Raw genomic sequence first — 17,858 nt, forward strand, 5'->3', positions numbered from 1 at the left:
ACTTGTTGGGTCTTTCCCAAAAAGACTCATGGCTGTATTCGATCAAAAGGGTGCTTCTACTAAATACTGAGCAAAGGGTCTGAATACTTAGGACCATGTGATATTTCAGTTTTTCTTTTTTAATAAATCTGCAAAAATGTCAACAATTCTGTGTTTTTCTGTCAATATGGGGTGCTGTGTGTACATTAATGAGGAAAAAAAATTAACTTAAATGATTTTAGCAAATGGCTGCAATATAACAAAGAGTGAAAAATTTAAGGGGGTCTGAATACTTTCCGTACCCACTGTATATATATATATATATATATATATATAGGCCTCTGCTCACTCTAGACCGCTGCCGCTCACTCAGGCCCGCCGGCCTCCGCTCACTCTAGCCCGCCGTGTGAAACTACTTTGTTTGGCATTCCAAAAGAGGACACGACTAGAAATCAGTGGTTAAGTTGTATTTACAACACTGTTCCAGAACAGTTCAACCCAAATATTCAGATGTGTCCAGAGCATTTTATGGAGGACTGTTTCCTGATCCTGGAAGAGTAGACTACAATGCACAGACTGTAAGTACGTTTTAACTTTAAGGATTTGCCACTGATGATTCAAACGTGAGTTTTGAGCAGTGTAGAGTAGCGCTTGTTGTTTGGCATTTCTCCGATTACAAATGCAGACATGGTTTTATGTTTACGCGGCGCGATGCAACGCAATGCGAAAAAAAGACAGTATAAGTCATTATAATTCATAATTATGTCCCCACTGGATGCAACAAATGCCTCGTTATTAATGGGTTTTAATGTTTTTTTCTTGTCGCTCCGGCTGGGACACGCCATCGCAGTATGGTATGGGGCATAACATTTCCATCACACGTTTGAGGTATTAGGCCAATCACAACGCACTAGATAGCTGGCCAGTCAGAGCACACCTCGCTTTTCAGACCGATGAGCTTTGTAAAAATCTACGCATTTCAGAAAGGCGGGGCATAGAGGAGAAACAATAATGTACAGTATGTGGAAAATAATGTGTTTTTTTAACCTTAAACCGCATAAACACATTTCATTACACCAAATACACAAAATAATGTTATTTTTGGCAACATCATATAAACCAAAAGATCACTGTGAGTCATTAAATTCACAGTAACATCAGCCTTAAAACTGACCCAGATCACACATGCAGCCAATAATGACAGAGCCTCAATGCAGAGAGAACCAAATGTACTGATGTTGTCCGTCACCACATTAAATATGTTATTACTGCAATAAACAAAAAAGCCAAGACCATTTTCTTTGAATGCATAGTGTCCTACAGAGATCAGTCCACTAAAGGTGCTCTTTCTCTCTTGCTCTAACCATCTCCCTTTCCCGTTCCCCTCAGAGGAAAACCATTAGCTCCTACTTTTCCTCTATGGATAATGTGCTTCAAATGACTCCTTGCATCTCTTTCATGCTTCTTTGTCTCTCTCCTGAGGGGCAGGGTGGCTCTTGAAGGGCTTGTTTGGAGAGGGATGTTTCCTCCTAAGTTTGGCCTGGACCCGTGGCAGGTTCGAGAGGGGCCCCTGCAGGCCTGTATTCTACAGGTTGATGGATGGCTGTTTCACCGTAGACAGCTCTAAGGGTGGGGGGCTTCTGCTCTGTAACGCCGTAACGGGGCTCGTTCACCTCCGAGACGGATGGCACTCCAAACAGAGTGAGCAGCAGGGGGCCATGTGGCTTAGTAAGTTAACAAGTTCCTGTGTGCTTTTCTCGCAATATACAGAGCGCTCTCACACTCGACCTCTACACAGCGGGGTCACGGCTCCTGAAGAACGCAAGGTGGGAGGGGGTCTGCATTTACCCGGTAAAGACATTATGGGATAGAATGCACACACATGCACAGAAGCCCCCTGGTAGATAGATCTCTTTTTAAACCTTTCTTACATTTTAACCCCTTTCTTGGTTACTTGGGCCCACTGAACAGAGAAATGTTATGCTTTAACGAATACAATTAAGCAATGCCTTGGTCATGGGTTCGCAGGGAATGCATGAACTGATAAAGTGCATATCTTGAATTTAAAGTTGCTTGTATTATGCAATGCATAACTGTAAAAGTAAACTTGATTAGAAAAGAATACTTTGTAATCTTGTAAGAATACCTCATAAAATGGCCACAACATCAATATAAAAGGCATGTATGTTCATTACTTTTTTATTTCTTTGTTTGTTTATTGTAGTAATTACAAGGATCAAGTTTTCCATCAAGTAATATAGTTCATTCGCTTAACTGTAGGCTGTTGACAAGTTGGTATATTAATATATAGAATTCAGACGTGCAGTCACCGGTGTTCGTTTGGCTAATTTACATGCACGTGGCTCATCCAATCAGATTTTAGAGCTGGAACCTATCCATTTTATATGTTTTGGGTTTAAAATACTCTAGCAATAGCGCAAGCTATAAATAGCATTAGTGATATGCTGTCGATTACTGCAGAAAAACATTTGAATACATCTCACCTTGTTAACAGTAATGTTTAATATGCTTTTAAACATTAAGTTGACCCTCAAAAAGTACACTTTTATATCAGTGCATATAGGGATAGTTCACGCAAAATTCTGTCATTGTTTACTTATCCTTATCATTCCAAACCTCTGTATGGCGTTCTTATTTCCAAAAATAGATATTTTGAAGAATGTTGGTGACTAAACAACTTTGGTTCCCATTGATTTCCTTTATACAGACAAAAAATACAATGGAAGTCAATGGGAACCGAACCTGTTTGATTTTCAACATTCTTCAAAATATTTTTCTTTGTGCTCAGCAGATGACATAAGAGTGAGTAAAGATGACAGAATTGTGGGTGAACTATCCCTTTTAGGTATTAATTTTACACACTGACACACATAATGTTAGTCTTGTTGCTATACTTTTGAAATAATGTGTATTTTTAACATTTATCATGGCGCAAAGCCTTGCACCTTAGACTTCCATTGTGAGTGCATTACTAAAGTGATGTTTAGAAACTAAGATACGAGTCCAAATTATTTTCTGTTATGGACAGCAAGACACAGATGCTGTTGATAGAGCTTTACTTATTTTGAACTTAGAACATTCCTTTAACTTCCCCTCTCCAAAGTGTATTCAGTCTTATACTGTATCTTCTCTGTAGTGGCCTGTCTCACCCTCCTCTGACCTGTTTTTAAGAATTTGTTGGGGAATTTACAACTGAAGCTACAGGTTGTGGCTATATATAGACCAGCTGACTCCGAGAGCACACAGATATACAAACACAGTAAATGTTTGTGTGTGTAGAGCGGTATAACTGCCTTTCAAAGTTATAGGGACACTGAGGTCATATCAGGGCTGGAGTCAAATGTGCTGAAATATGTAAATCTTGGACTAAAAAGCCATAAAATTCATAGTTGCTTCAGCTGGTGGGCCAAACGTGGCACTGTAATAACAGACTCCCTGGAATCACAACAATGTCCTAATACATCTCCACACCCGTGATTTTAAACTCTCGGCTAATTCCTCGCATTATTCCAGCTAAAACACATTATACCATTAATTGAACCTCTCCAAGATGTATTTTGAGCCTCTCAATTCATTTTTGGCTGCCTTTGCATGTAGATCTAACCGAATCCAGCGAGCATAAATGGTGGTAACATTCAGGATTAGTGGACACCAAGGAAAGCAGACGTGTTCGGCTCAGTCATGGATGGTTGGAAAGACCTGTCCCCACTCTGTCGACATTCTTCTCATCTCCAGCTCACCACCGTGCTAAATACCACTCCTGTTAGCAGGCATTAAAAAGCCATTCACACCACAGCCATGTGCTTGAGTTGGCTGCCATAATAGCTGAGCTACGTCTGGAAGGTGTCCGTTATACACACAGTCTTTCTCTTGCTCCTCTATTTTCTCCATCTCCCTTAGCTTTTGGCATGCCAACAGCAATCGGTCTCTCTGGACTGGTGCTTTGAATGCTGTTGCTGTTGTTTTTTTTCTTTGCTTAAAACATTGAGAAATGGCTGTTACCTGTGAGAGCCGGAACAGAGAAGCGTGATTTATGCACTTGAAAACGAAAGGATTTGCTAATGCATGTCGATCGAATATCACGGCAAGCCACGGAAAAGCGCTCTCTGGCACGGATGAGTGCCTGAAGCCAAATTTTTCACATTAGAGGTTCTGTAAAGTTGCCTTGTGGTGCACATAACTGCTGGCATCCTGCTCGAGAGACAACCGAGCCTCGCCGGAGCTGTTCTCGTACTGTGATGCCCATCTGACCATCATCATAATCGCTTACACTGTACATGGGTCCTGTGAATGATCAAGTGTTGCAATGGGGGCTGAATTGGGGGCGCCTTGGAAGGTCAGGCAGGGTTAAGAGCTTGATGGGTGGGATAGAGATGCTGTAGTGCAAGTCTCTTTTTCTCTCTCTACCTCCTCCCTTGGGCAGGTGGTCTGGCCGAAAACTGACAGGGGCATCAGAAACCAATTACCCAGATTGCTTACACACAGGCTTTTCTCTGCCAAGCCAAACTATGCTATCTGAATAGGACTGCGTGTTCACTCCCACCAGAACCACATCCCCCCCACTCCCCACCCGCCTCTCTCTTTTTCTATGTTCAGCTCACAGCAGAAAGAATGTGAGATGGTACCGTTTTATATCCCTGTTCCCAATCTTTGTTTTCCCTCATTTTCATTCATTGCTGATGTTGCCTGAAATGCCCATTTAAAGGTTGTAAACACAACTAAACTGTATTTATAAAATGATTGTCTATTAAAGGGGTCATATGATGCTATTTAAAAGATCATTATTTTGTGTATTTGGTGTAACAGAATATGTTGACATGCTTTAATGTGCAAAAAACACATTATTTTTCAAATACTGTACATTATTGTAGGTCCTCTATGCCCCGCCTCTCTCAAATTTTTTTTTTTTTTTTAGAAATAGCCTTTGTGCACAGCCAGCCTTGTACTCTTCTAGGTTAAAAAAATATGCTAATATTTCCACATAGTGATGTAGATATGTGGGGGCGTGTTAGAACGATCCATTTTAGGTAGGCGTGGTTGACTCTTAACTTTTATAAAGAATATCTCTTTGGATTTGAGACTTTAGTCTTTGCAACTTTACAGATCTTCTTTATGCACCAAGAGCTTGTAACACTCCAAAGAGAAAGGAAAACTTGAAATCGCATCATATGACCCCTTTAAGGAGTTTTTCCTCTGAGGCTCATACTGAGTTTTTCTTTCTTTCTTTCTTTCTTTCCCCTCACAGCTGCTCACTTATCTTTTTGTTTCAGTGCTGTTTTAGTAATTTTTATGTATATTTTTTTTACGTATTGAGTTTGACTTTATTTTTAAAATTTTAGTTTTTTTTGTTTGTTCATTTTTTGTTTTTGTTTTTATATTTATATATTTTTTTCTATTTATATTTAGCTTTAATTTTTTATTACATTTTATTTTTAATGTATTAATTTTAGTACATCAGCATAAACTTACTTGAGTTAGATGACAAGGCAACATTTCTGATATGTTTTTAATCTATTGTATTAAATTTTATTTTAATCAGTCTTTTTTTTAAGTTTTCGTTAACAACAATAACACTGGTTTGTTCAGCTCAGGTTTCACCACAGTTAACAGTTACAGAGAACATCAGGCCTAAAAAAAACTTATTTGAACCAGAAAACCTGAGATTTCTCTCGCTTGTTCTCTCTCTCTCTCTTCCTGTCTTTCTGTCTGGAGGGTGTAATTTCAGATGCCCATCATCATCTCCCATGGTAACCGGTTCCTGAGGAGCCAGAGCTGGAATTGTTAAGCAAATTTGATTTCTCAACTCATTTGCCTTCTATAAACGTTGCCATGTGTTGGATATTACATGTAAGCTGTTCCAGTGGGTGCAGAGGGAAAGCTGAGAAAGGAGAGAGGTGGAGCACAAGAATTGGAACATTAAATGGCAGGTGAAATTGAGCGAGATCTGAGGTGGAGGAAAAACAGGGAAGATGAGAGGAACGATACGCCAAAACATCTCTTTTCTTGGCCACAAATATGGAAAAAGGCAAAAGATCTCTTCTTTCAATCAGTCTGTTTTTATGTACATAAAACAAGAACACCCAAATGTTGAAAGTTCAACCAGCAGACAACCGGGGTAGCAGACAGACACCATGTCCCAACTCCACAACTGACTTAAACAATGCAACATTAAATGGCTAACCAGAATCTCTCTGTAGGGTGAATCAACAGTATTTGGTTTCTGGGAGAAAAAAAAGATGATAAAAACAGGGGGGGGGTAGAAGTATTTTACTCAAGGACAGCCTGAAGGTTGGACAGTTTTGTGCACATTAAGGAATGTATGCAAAGGAGATTTATCAACCAAAGACAGAACTAAAAACTTTCAGCAAGGACATTAAGGATATAGCTCACCCAAAAATGAAAATTATAGTACCATTTCTTTACACTCATGCCATTCTAAACCCATATCACTTTCATCCAAGGTTTTTAGCAATATGACAAAACTACTTTTTGTCCACACAGTGAAACTGGAAAGGGACCAGGAGTGCCAAACTAATAATAAATGAAACTTTAATCCTTCATTAAAAGTGACTAATATATAAAAATTATCAAATTTATTTATCTTTTGAATCTTTTAAATCTTTTAAATTGTGAAATGTGTGAATAGATAAATGCAAATAAATACTTCAAATGTCCAAAAATGTCATTTGTTTTTTTGTTGTTGTTTTTTTTAAATAAAGTAGTTTTTAATAAAGTTAATTTTTAAATAAAGTTTGGTGAACTATCATTTGTATGCTTTGTAGAGCGCATTATGAGCACTAAATGAAGGCTGTAAAGGGTTGAGAGAGAGAGAGAGAGAGCAGAGATGGGTTAAGAATATTTAAGAATAAAGGAGTGAGGATAAAACAAGACTGGGTGATGAACTGTTAGTAATGGATACGTGTCACCGTCTCCCCCGTGATGTCACTGGCACTAAACCACTATTAGTGCAGCGCAGAAACCTAATAATGTGCTAATCTGGACCTATCTGCTGTCGTCTTAGATGGACTGGGGGGAAAAGCCCTCCAAATGCTATAAACAAGAACTATCGATGTATTTGGATCCACATGTAGCTACTGTATATAATCCACTCTCTAACAGCCATGAACAGTGAGCACTGTTTTACATCACTCAATTTATTGATGAAGTGGGACTGAATCTCATTAAAAAATGGATGGAGGGATGTACAATATTTCCTATGATGCCTCTCTCGAGAGAGCAGAATGGAGATGACTGTGCAACTGAGTATGAGACCTTCGGACTCCGAGACCACACAGGTTACAGTGACAAAGTGAAGGGAAACTGGTTTTGAAGGGAAGAGGTTGACAGGGAATCAGAGGATTTATGTGTACACCAGTAAAACTTTATGAGAGGAGCTGCATTTCAAGCAATCCAGCGAGCGTTCTTCACATCAGTCCAAACCCGGCTGGGGCGAGCTATGAAAACTTTTGTCTGAGGCGGAGGTAGAAATGATAAAAGAAGAGAGGTGTGTTTTAGTCAGTGGACAGCAGCATCTGTTCAAACAATAACAGCTTTGCTGAAGCTTTATGGTGCAAAACTGTCCATTAGAATCATGAATGTTGTGATTACGGCAGTGATTCTTACTCTGCATGCTTGTCCAGGGGTCACAAAAGTAGCCATATTCCCATTTTTATTCATCTCGTGGGGTTTGTGTGGACATGTGCAGGCAGAACCCAGAGGAGTGTTTATGGAGAGTATGGATCGTATTAGAGCAGAGGTCACCCAGAGGCTGCCCATGTGTGCAATGGACCTGATAAGAAGCAGAAAAAGACCCCTGGATCCACTGGAACCTTGCATGGAGGGTCTTTGGATTATTATGAAACAGTGTTCGCAATACATTTAACTTCTGTAATGTTACAGATTTCAATGTGGAATAATGTAAAGTGAGACTTGATTTTATCCATTGAGATTTGATTGAAAGAGATTGGAATGTGTATTATATTAATGGCACATTGTTTTTCCTAAAATTAGTCAAATAAATATTGACATATACTGTATAGGTACAACATGCACACACACTACCATGTAAAAGTTTGGGGAAGGGTAGGTAATATGTTTTTTTTTTCCGTCTTATGCCAATCAACCAGGGTTGGTTAAAAAATACAGTAAAAACAGTAATATCGTTAAATATTCAGAGGAGTGTTTATGGAGAGTATGGATCGTATTAGAGCAGAGGTCACCCAGAGGCTGCCCATGTGTGCAATGGACCTGATAAGAAGCAGAAAAAGACCCCTGGATCCACTGGAACCTTGCATGGAGGGTCTTTGGATTATTATGAAACAGTGTTCGCAATACATTTAACTTCTGTAATGTTACAGATTTCAATGTGGAATAATGTAAAGTGAGACTTGATTTTATCCATTGAGATTTGATTGAAAGAGATTGGAATGTGTATTATATTAATGGCACATTGTTTTTCCTAAAATTAGTCAAATAAATATTGACATATACTGTATAGATATACTGTACATACATACACATGCACACACACTACCATGTAAAAGTTTGGGGAAGGGTAGGTAATATGTTTTTTTTTTCCGTCTTATGCCAATCAACCAGGGTTGGTTAAAAAATACAGTAAAAACAGTAATATCGTTAAATATTATAAGAATTACATTTAATTCTATTGTAATATATTTTAAAATGTAATTTATTTCTATGTTGGCAACACTGAATTTTCAACAGCCATTACTCCAGTTTTCAGTGTCACGTGATCCTTCAGAAACCATTAACCTCTTAATATGCTGATTTTGTGGTTAAGAAAAAAAAATTCTTATCACATTAATCACAATAATTTTCCTTTCTGAATAAAAATATTAATTTCTAAAAAAAAAAACTTTTGATATATGTAATATTCAGTTTCTCATATAAAGGCAACATCTTGCAGTCCATGCACTTTCAAAGGTGATGAATATTGACCACACAAGTAGTTTGTGTGTGTGTGTGTGTGCATGACAAATATATTTCAGTCTCATTTCAATCTCTGTTCTTTGTTCCAATAACAAAAGCAATACTGGAAAGTCTCCTCATATTTCTGAAAGGGTGCCATGTTTGTGGTCAGTCGCCTCAGAATCTTTCCTATGAAGAGGGAACACAATCAAAACCTATTTATCTGTTGACTGTTTGAAGAGTGTTTGCAGTGTGTTTTCTGATGTAACTCTGTTACAGGCATTGCCCATTTGTGTGTATGTGTGTGGGGGGGTTCTGTAAAATAGACCTTGTTCTCGCTGATAGGTAAGAGAGCCGGTGGCCGGCCGGACTCTCGTGTGACGTGAAGCCATTAAAGCAAAGATGAAATGTCTGTTCCATTCTCAAAGAAGGAATGCAGTGAAGAAGATGAAGAGAAAGGAAAAGAAAGGTGGATCTTGGTGCTGGGATCACAGCTATGTGGAATTGCACTCTGTCTTGTGTATTCCCAGCTGCTGGGAGCTCATAGCTCTGCTGCTTGAGCACAATCTATCCGCCAATGTGCAGAATTCATTAGGGCTGGAATACTGTAGCACAACAGACTTAGCAAGACAGGCCCTTTAGTCAGTCATTGAGATGTTTCATCAATCACTAACAGTAGGAAGCACCAGGGACCACTCACATTTAACAGCAACTTGCATGCTCAAAACCAGCCTCAGTTTCTGTATGTTAAGACATGTATATGGTGCTTTAAATGACAGATCAAGAGGAGCATGTTCATCTAACCCTGTCAAGTAAAGCTTAAGTGTATATTAATTAGGATTGGGTTAATTCATTTAGATTAACTCACTACTTGACTTTTTTTTCTTAGCTTGACTATTTTAGTGACAATTCTTTAAAGGAGAAGGTTTTTAGCACACAGACAGTAAGCTGTATTTTAGTGAGCTAAAGGTCTAATAGCAACTGCCAAAACTCTACTTTCATCCCTGTTAAAGCACTGCCACTACAGCTATCAAAGCACCACCTTTGTTTCAAATTCATTGCCTTTTCAAAATATACTTTAAAACAATTACTGCCAGACTTCAGATATGAATAATATAGATATTTTTACATATAATGCTTTTAAGAATTATGTATAGTACTGTTAAAAAGTTTGTTTAGATTTTTTTCTTAATACTTTTTAGTTAGGATGCATTAAATTGATTAAAATGGAGAGACAGTAGAGACATTTGTATGGTTACAAAATATTTATATTTCAACTAAATGCTTTTTATTTTATCTTTATCTGCTTTAAATGCTTTTCTTTTTAACTTTATATTAATCAAAGAATCCTAAGAAATGTACAATGTTTCCACAAAAACCTTAAGCAGCACAACTATTTTCAACATTGATAATAAGAAATGTTTCTTAAGCACCAAATCAGCATATTAGAATGATTTCTGAAGCATCACGTGACACTGAAGACGACACAAGTACTGGCTGCTGAAAATTCAGCTTTGCCATCACAGGAATAAATTACATTTAAAAGGCCATTTGTAATGTTCCTAATATTGTTTTGGGAGTCTCCTATTATAGGTTTACATGCACGCATGGTCAAAAAACGCTTTTGTTTCTCAAAATATGCAAATAATATCACTTAATTTTTCAACAATCCTCAAACGATTCGTTCAAAGCAGTTTTAAGGTTCAATCTCTCTAAACCCCTCCTTTCCGTGAGCCTATACTCTGCTCTGATTGGTCAGATAGCCCAATCTGTTGTGATTGGTCTACCGTGTATGGTTCATGTCGAAAATGATATGCCCATTGCCATAGTTCCGTATTTTGATAGAAAATACAAACATCTATTATTAATCATACTTACAGGTGGTTCAGTGGAGCCAGCTGGTCCAAATAAACTGGGTACTGAGCAATCTTTCAAGAGCAAGTGTCTTGTGAATCCTGTGTTGAACTCCCCGAACTCCCTTCATCTTTCGGAAGTGAAAATAAAACGAATTTACTTTCACAGCGTCTTCTTGAAATGATGTTAACCACATGAAGCTACAGTGTTTGAGGGTGGGTCAAGTTGTTCACGGCCGGCCAATGTAGAACATAGGCTGGCATTATGCAAATGTGTTACCCCGTGATGTGTAGCCATCACGGAAGTGGGATTCGAATTACTGACGACTCGTTCAGGCTGTTTAGAGTAGATTCTTTCTTTTGGATGAAAATAACTTATATTTTTTGCACTTTCGGCTCTACAACTTGCAGATGGTTTAAATTCACATACAGCGACATTACTCACTGCATGAAAGACAATATTCGAACTGCCTGGCATAATAGGCAGGGGCGCCACTATGGTTTCTGGGCTCACTGAACAGCATATTGACTTGGGCCCCCTCCGCGATTGCATTCTGGGGGGCGATCACGCTCGATCACAACTTTTGATCCCCCCCGATCACTACTTTTGAATGGTAGTGTACACTCGTAGACACATTTTTGCTGTCGAGCCAGAAATTATTACACATATTTACTGTATCTACTTCTATTTTAAACTTGACAGAAAGCTGAAAAAAAACCAAAGAACAGGATGTTTGTGGGGCAGAAACGTCAGTGTGGACTGCATGGATAATTTCCTCTGCGAGGAAGGGCACACCCTCAGCACAGACAGAGAGTTGGTCCTACAGACCACTGCTTCCTCGCTGTGTGTGTGCCACGCTCTGGGTAAGATGGCACTTTGATGTAGGTAACTACTTCCCATTTGATGAAAGTAAACATTCAAGGTATCCATGGCTTGGCTTTTCCACTTCAGTGAATTCCAGAGCAAGCCTTCTTTTCAGGCCAATACATAATTTTCAAAGTGGTTCTGGACAGCAGGGGGCAATTTAGTCATTAGAAAGGCCAATTAAGTAATTAAGCCAGCGGTTTGACTGCCGCGTGTGTGCTCACAAGCCCCGCAGATCGCCTGATTTGGCTCCAGTGCCACTTTTACGCACATTTGCTCTTGATATCATTGGAGGCTTAAGTCCCCTAGTGGACATCCTCCAAATGGAAATTGCATTTATTTGAAAGCATGATAGGTAATTAAGAAAATGAAGTTGTGGATATACAAACCGAGGTCATTCCTGAGTCAGAAGCATTTATGAAATAGACAGTGCCAGAATCTTGGGTAATATTTAAAGACATGATTAAAACATCATCCAATCAGCCATGTGAAAACACCAAGCTCCAATACCATCTTGGAACAATGAGGAAAGAATTTGATGATAACATCTTTGCTTCCACCAGACTGAAGCTCATGTATTCTCATTCCCATATGCTGAGATTCTCCAGTCATTCTAATTCCATTGTATGCTGACACTCATATTCCATTCTGCAGGTAGAGTGTCACAGAGGTGTGCAAAAAGCCTCCACAAAGAGGACTAGAGTGAAAAAAATTAGAAAAAAACTGGAGACTAAGGATAATATTTTGGGCAGGAGGTTATCCAGCAGGAGCACAGAGGTGGCTGCTTTTTCCATCACGCTGTTTGCACATGCCAGCAGATCATAGCGCCCAGTTCTTACACATGAGACCTGGAATGTAAATATTTAAATGCGGCAAAAGTCAGATTCTCCTTAATTCTATCATTTAAATATGCATTATTTATCTGAGGTCCATCAGATGGTTACAGCATGGAGTGCCGAGTAAATATTTGTAGCAGAATACTGATGATAAACTGTTTTGAACACAAGCCAGTTGAGACATTTGCAAAATGCATGATGGAAATTTTCCACACTTTTTCCATCATGGTATCATTCCTAATAACATTTCTAATTAAGCAATAAGCATACAAGCAAAAGTGCAACTGCACTGAGTGGCTGTGCTTCAGTTGTTTGCTTGTGACGTTCTGTAAGTTGCTAGTTTGAAAGAAGTCTTTTAAGTGTTTATATGTTTAAAATGGAGAAAAAAGTAATATTGTGAAATATTATTACAATTTAAAAGAACTATTCTATTTGAATATATTAGGAATACATTTAATTTATTCCTGCGATGGCAAAGCTGAGTTTTCAGCATCATTACTCCAGTCTTCAGTGTCACATGATCCTTCAGAAATCATTATGCTGATTTGGTGTTTAAGAAACATTTCTTATTATTAAAAGAAATGTTGAAAACAGTCGTTCTGCTTAATATTTTAGTGGAAACCATGATACATTTTTTTTCAGGATTCTTTGATCAGACGGTTCAAAATAATTTGTTTATTTGAAATGAAAAACTTTTATAACATTGTACATGTCTTTACTGTCACTTTCGATCAATTTAATATGTCCTTGCTCAATAAAAGTATTATATAAAAAAAAATCTTGCTGACCCCAAACTTATGAACAAGAATAAGTTAACAAATTAATATAAGGAAACTGACATTTCATTCACAATATGGCTGGCTATACAGTATGGTTGATTTTTTCTCTGCCAACAAAAAGACTGTAGTTAACCCAATTTGAATTCTCTGTAGCAAACACATAGAAGCGAAGTGATACAAACAAATTAGTGAACTGGAACTAATTGATGTATAATAATATGGCGAAAAGCTCATGACAATTTCACAGTGAGTGTACAAATATTTCTGCTGTATTTGACCTATACATTTCTGTTAATCCCATTTTAAAAGACTCTATCCCTCAAAGATCCATCAACACTTCAGCACTTCTTCACAGCTGAAAACATGTGGCTTCTGCTAAAGTGTGAGTTCCAACAACTTTATTCTGTTAGTCTGAGTTTAAGTTTGCAGTGGAGATTTCACTCCCTACACAGAGCCTAAAATAGCCTTGTGACTTTCCTTCTTTGCTAGCCAGTATCACACAGAGACTCTAGTATCCATGAGTTTGTCTTCATTGTCAGCTAGGCCGCGACCTTTGACCTCAGCCCAGAGGAGGGTGGTGTATATATATATGATGTTCTTGTACATTTTTTGTCTCCTCCCCCAATGTTCTAATGCTAGCTACAACATGAGCTAACAAGATAAATAAGGCAAGGCAAGTTTATTTATATAGCACATTTGATACACAATGGTAATTCAAAGTGCTTTACATAAAAGAAAAGAAAAAAATAATCACAACAATAAAACAAGGAATTTAAAAACTTTGAAAATGATTAAAAAATTTATTTAAAAGGTTTAAAATGAATTTAAAACAGTTAAGAATATAAAAGCACATAGCCAAATAAGCACATGTGTACGTTGCTTTAGCATTGGCATGAGGCATTCAGTCCACTGATGCATAGTGGGAGCTTGCCCTTCATGTTGCTTCCTATCATACCTAGCTGTCTACATTCATCCATGTTTGCAGAGCTGAAGGTGAACCATGCTCTCCATGCGGCCAAACTCTCCCCAATGCTCTCCAACTCCCCCCTACACTCTATCCGAGAGCCAGATGTGGATCTGTGCCAGGCCATGCTAACTGTTCTATCCTCCAGGCATCACACCCCATTATCCTCTAAGCAACCACATCAGCACTGAGATGGGGACCTGTTTTTCTGTAGCACCTTCTGAGCTCAAAGCACTTCCTGAGCTCTTGGCGATGTTTCCCAGCGAACAGAGAGGAAAAGGTCAGGCTAACTGCTTCAACCCAAGGTAAAGGCCAGGGCGGTTGACACAAATTCTGGTGTGGGGATGCCAGCGACAACTGATGACTCATGCCGCGAAACCCAGAGAAAGAGATCACTGCAAGTTTCAGGATATCGTAGGCAGTTACTTTTATTGGGAATGATTAATACGCTGGCTAGCGGCATTTGGAAGCATTCCTAACTCTGATCTTCCACAATCCCGTGGTTCATGTTTCAGATTAAGCCTCGCAGCGACACCACAGCCTACACATCATCCAACTCCTTCCTTCTTGCCTCCATGCATGATCTTGCCGTCTGACCTCACTCCTGCTTGAGTGTTCCAGGCGAGCACGGCGCTTAAATTATCCCTCAGATTCTAATACAGGATAATCATTTGCCTGTCATTTTCATTTCATGCACTTTACTTCTTCTGGGACTATTTTTGGACGGAAAACTGTAGGAAATTCAGACGTTCAAAAGCTTGCTGATTAGCCCTGTGATTAAAATAGATTGCTGGCTGAGCCTTCACCAGTATCTAAAGCAGAGAATTCTAGAATCATTAAGGGCACTTTGTTACAGTTCATATTGCAGTGTCTAACTCCATCTGTTCTGCCCATTCTGGTGACATTTAGTGTATGAACAGAATTCAGTGAAAAATAAACTCATACTCAAAGAAATATTTGATGCAATAAATATCCAAACTGTAATTCTATCTAAAACCCATTCTGTCTGAAAGCATTATTTTGCCGCTACTCAAAAAAAAAAAAGATATTTTGACTTTGTCAGCCTGGGAATGAGAGTGGTATTTTGACCTCTCTCAGATTAAAGATGAGAGAGCCGTCACCCTGTGCTGGGTCCACATTTCCCACGATTCCTCACAGGGGTGCGCTGGCTGGCAGGCCCTGCAGGCATGTTCTTTTTTGACAGCATAGTTAGGAGGTGCTGATGAAAGTGGAGAGGCTATGTTGCCCCGTACCCTCTTAAATTAGCACAGGAGCCCTGTTGCCTGTCACACAGGGGCCCCTGCTCACAGATTCAGTTGCAGGGTGAATGTTCATGTCCATGTTGCTGGCACCAATGCAGGTTTTGTGGTGGTAAGCAGTGTATTGAGGTTGTGTTGAGGTCTTGTTGGACCACAGTGAGCGCCAAACATCAATAATATTTTGGAATTTTTGAACAAAATGCTTTTTTTATAATATTGTTTTTTTTTATGTGTATGATGTGTGTGTGTGTGTGTGTGTGTGTGTGTGTGTGTGTGCTTGTGCGTATATGTATATGTTTTAATATATATAATTTTTTTATAGATATATTAAAGTTTATATATATTTTAAAATTACCTTTGTATTTATAAAAATGTATTATAATAATTATGTCTATGTAATTGATTTAACCTATTAATAGCTATATATTTTAGCATCTTAAAAATCATATATAATGTGGTTGTTTATATATTTTTTTAAATCACAGACACACACACATATAATTAATTTTAAGAATTCTATAGTTTATGAATTGTATTACTTTATATATATATATATATATATATAAATTAATCTTTTTTTAAATATATATATGACATAAATTCTATATAAAATAGGGTATAGTTTGTGTGTGTGTGACACGCAAGGAACAAAAACACTCTGCCTGTTTAATATAACTCCTCCGCTCTATACATATCTGTGAGCCACTCCTTTTTCAGTGCAGAAATAAAAGCTGGATACCCTCCACCTACATATCATCAAGCAATTAGGTTAGTTTGTCCATCTTTCACTCTAATGTTACATTCGACAGGCAGCAATAGGATAATCAAGATGTGTCAGATGACAGCACGACCCCACAGGCAGACATTCATTCTCTTTCCTCCCTCTATACCTCATAAATTTCATTCAGCATTGATTTCCACACCAGTCTATCAAGCTGGCAGCTGCTCTCCCTCCCCCTCTGATTTAACTCCAGACTTTTATCTCATTTCCTCCCTGCTCTGGTTTGTCTGTGGATATTCATAATCACTTAATCCATAACAACACCTTTTTTAACCACCGGATTTCCCATGCACCCTTGCCAAAACACACACACAGGACTCTCTGTCTGGTTGCCTACTCACTGACCTGTGAGAAGTTCAGTCCATTCAGGGGATGGCACTGTTCCTCCACCCTCTCCACAGCACCTGTCTGCTTTCCGAGACGCTCAGCTTCCTGTGCCAAGAACAGGTCGAGTACCGGAGTTCCCCGTGACCGCACATCTGCTTCCGTCAGTGAGTTCACCATCAGCATCACCCATACGGGCCTCTTGCGCTCCCAGTTCCCTGCAATGGCATTGAAGAGGTAGTCTGCATAAAGCCCCCGGCCACGCTGGTCTGCCGTCATCCAGAAGGGCATCATGTGTTTGACGTAGTCCAGGTGGCGCTTGAGTCGGCGGTAGAGATCACGTGGCAGTAACGTCTGGAGGTTTTCTCCGTTGGGCAGAAGCTGGCAGCTAGTGAGTTTTGAGATGGTTAGAGGATCTGTGAGATCCAGTTCAAAGAAAACATTGGTGCTGGTCTGGAAGGCCTGTTTCGAGCTCTCAGGGATGTAGTCCCAGACTCGAGTGTACGGGACGTGGATTGTCCCAAACAGATAGGACGGAGGGTAAGGAGGAGGCCGTTTCACGGTCCACAGGAAGGAGTTCATGTCTTTCTGCTTGATAAAGAGAAAAGGAAGAAGAGATTTTAGGGTCAAAGGGTCAGTAGCAAAACATTAGACTGAAAGAAATACATCAGTGTTACAACTCAAATAATGACACTCAAAGATCAGCCTATATATATTTGGTAAATATCAGTTTTATTATCCTAAAAAAAGATCATAATCAATGTTTTAAACTGCATAGATCAATATAAACCAGACTGATGAAGTCTTAGACACTGATATAATAATCTTAAACTGAATTCCATAGGGTCACAGTATACATTAACTTTTTCCTTATTCAAAGTCAAACTGAGGGGAAAAAGCACCATATAGTAGCTGTGTCACAGAGGACTTGGTTCATGCCAGTGCACTGATAGAGCTGGCGTATTAAATCTGTGGTGGAAATGTTTAATGGGGTTCTTAGTTTACAGTGTGCCTTTCCTCGTAAAAAGGCCCTTTACACTCTGCAGTGCTGCAAACCTCTGCTGTTCTGCACCCTCTGAAACTTTAAAGTATTTACTAGTTGCTGAGGCTGTCAATAGCTGTGCCCTTGTAAAATGTAACCTTCAATGAACAACTCGCTCTTAAACGGTCAACCTTTAAATTTAATGAATTGTTCAACCACCTCAAATCAGGAAAGAGCAGTTTAGAGTTTATTAACCATGAGTCAGAGCTGATGTTAATGAGAGCAGG

General features: G+C 38.9%; 1 protein-coding gene across 1 annotated transcript in view; it reads right to left on the reverse strand.

Annotated features, from left to right (window-relative positions):
* Window positions 1–17,858, reverse strand: part of LOC107548850 (metalloprotease TIKI2-like) — a 65,574-nt gene that overhangs the window by 45,397 nt on the left and 2,319 nt on the right. Inside the window, exon 2 of the mRNA XM_016229675.1 lies at window positions 16,611–17,180. Within this exon, the coding sequence (XP_016085161.1) occupies window positions 16,611–17,180 (570 nt within the window). The remainder of the gene's footprint in view (window positions 1–16,610; window positions 17,181–17,858) is intronic.

The sequence above is a fragment of the Sinocyclocheilus grahami genome, unplaced genomic scaffold, assembly GCF_001515645.1.
Source record: "Sinocyclocheilus grahami isolate Dianchi unplaced genomic scaffold, SAMN03320097.WGS_v1.1 scaffold16.1, whole genome shotgun sequence".
Classification (NCBI taxonomy): domain Eukaryota; kingdom Metazoa; phylum Chordata; class Actinopteri; order Cypriniformes; family Cyprinidae; genus Sinocyclocheilus; species Sinocyclocheilus grahami.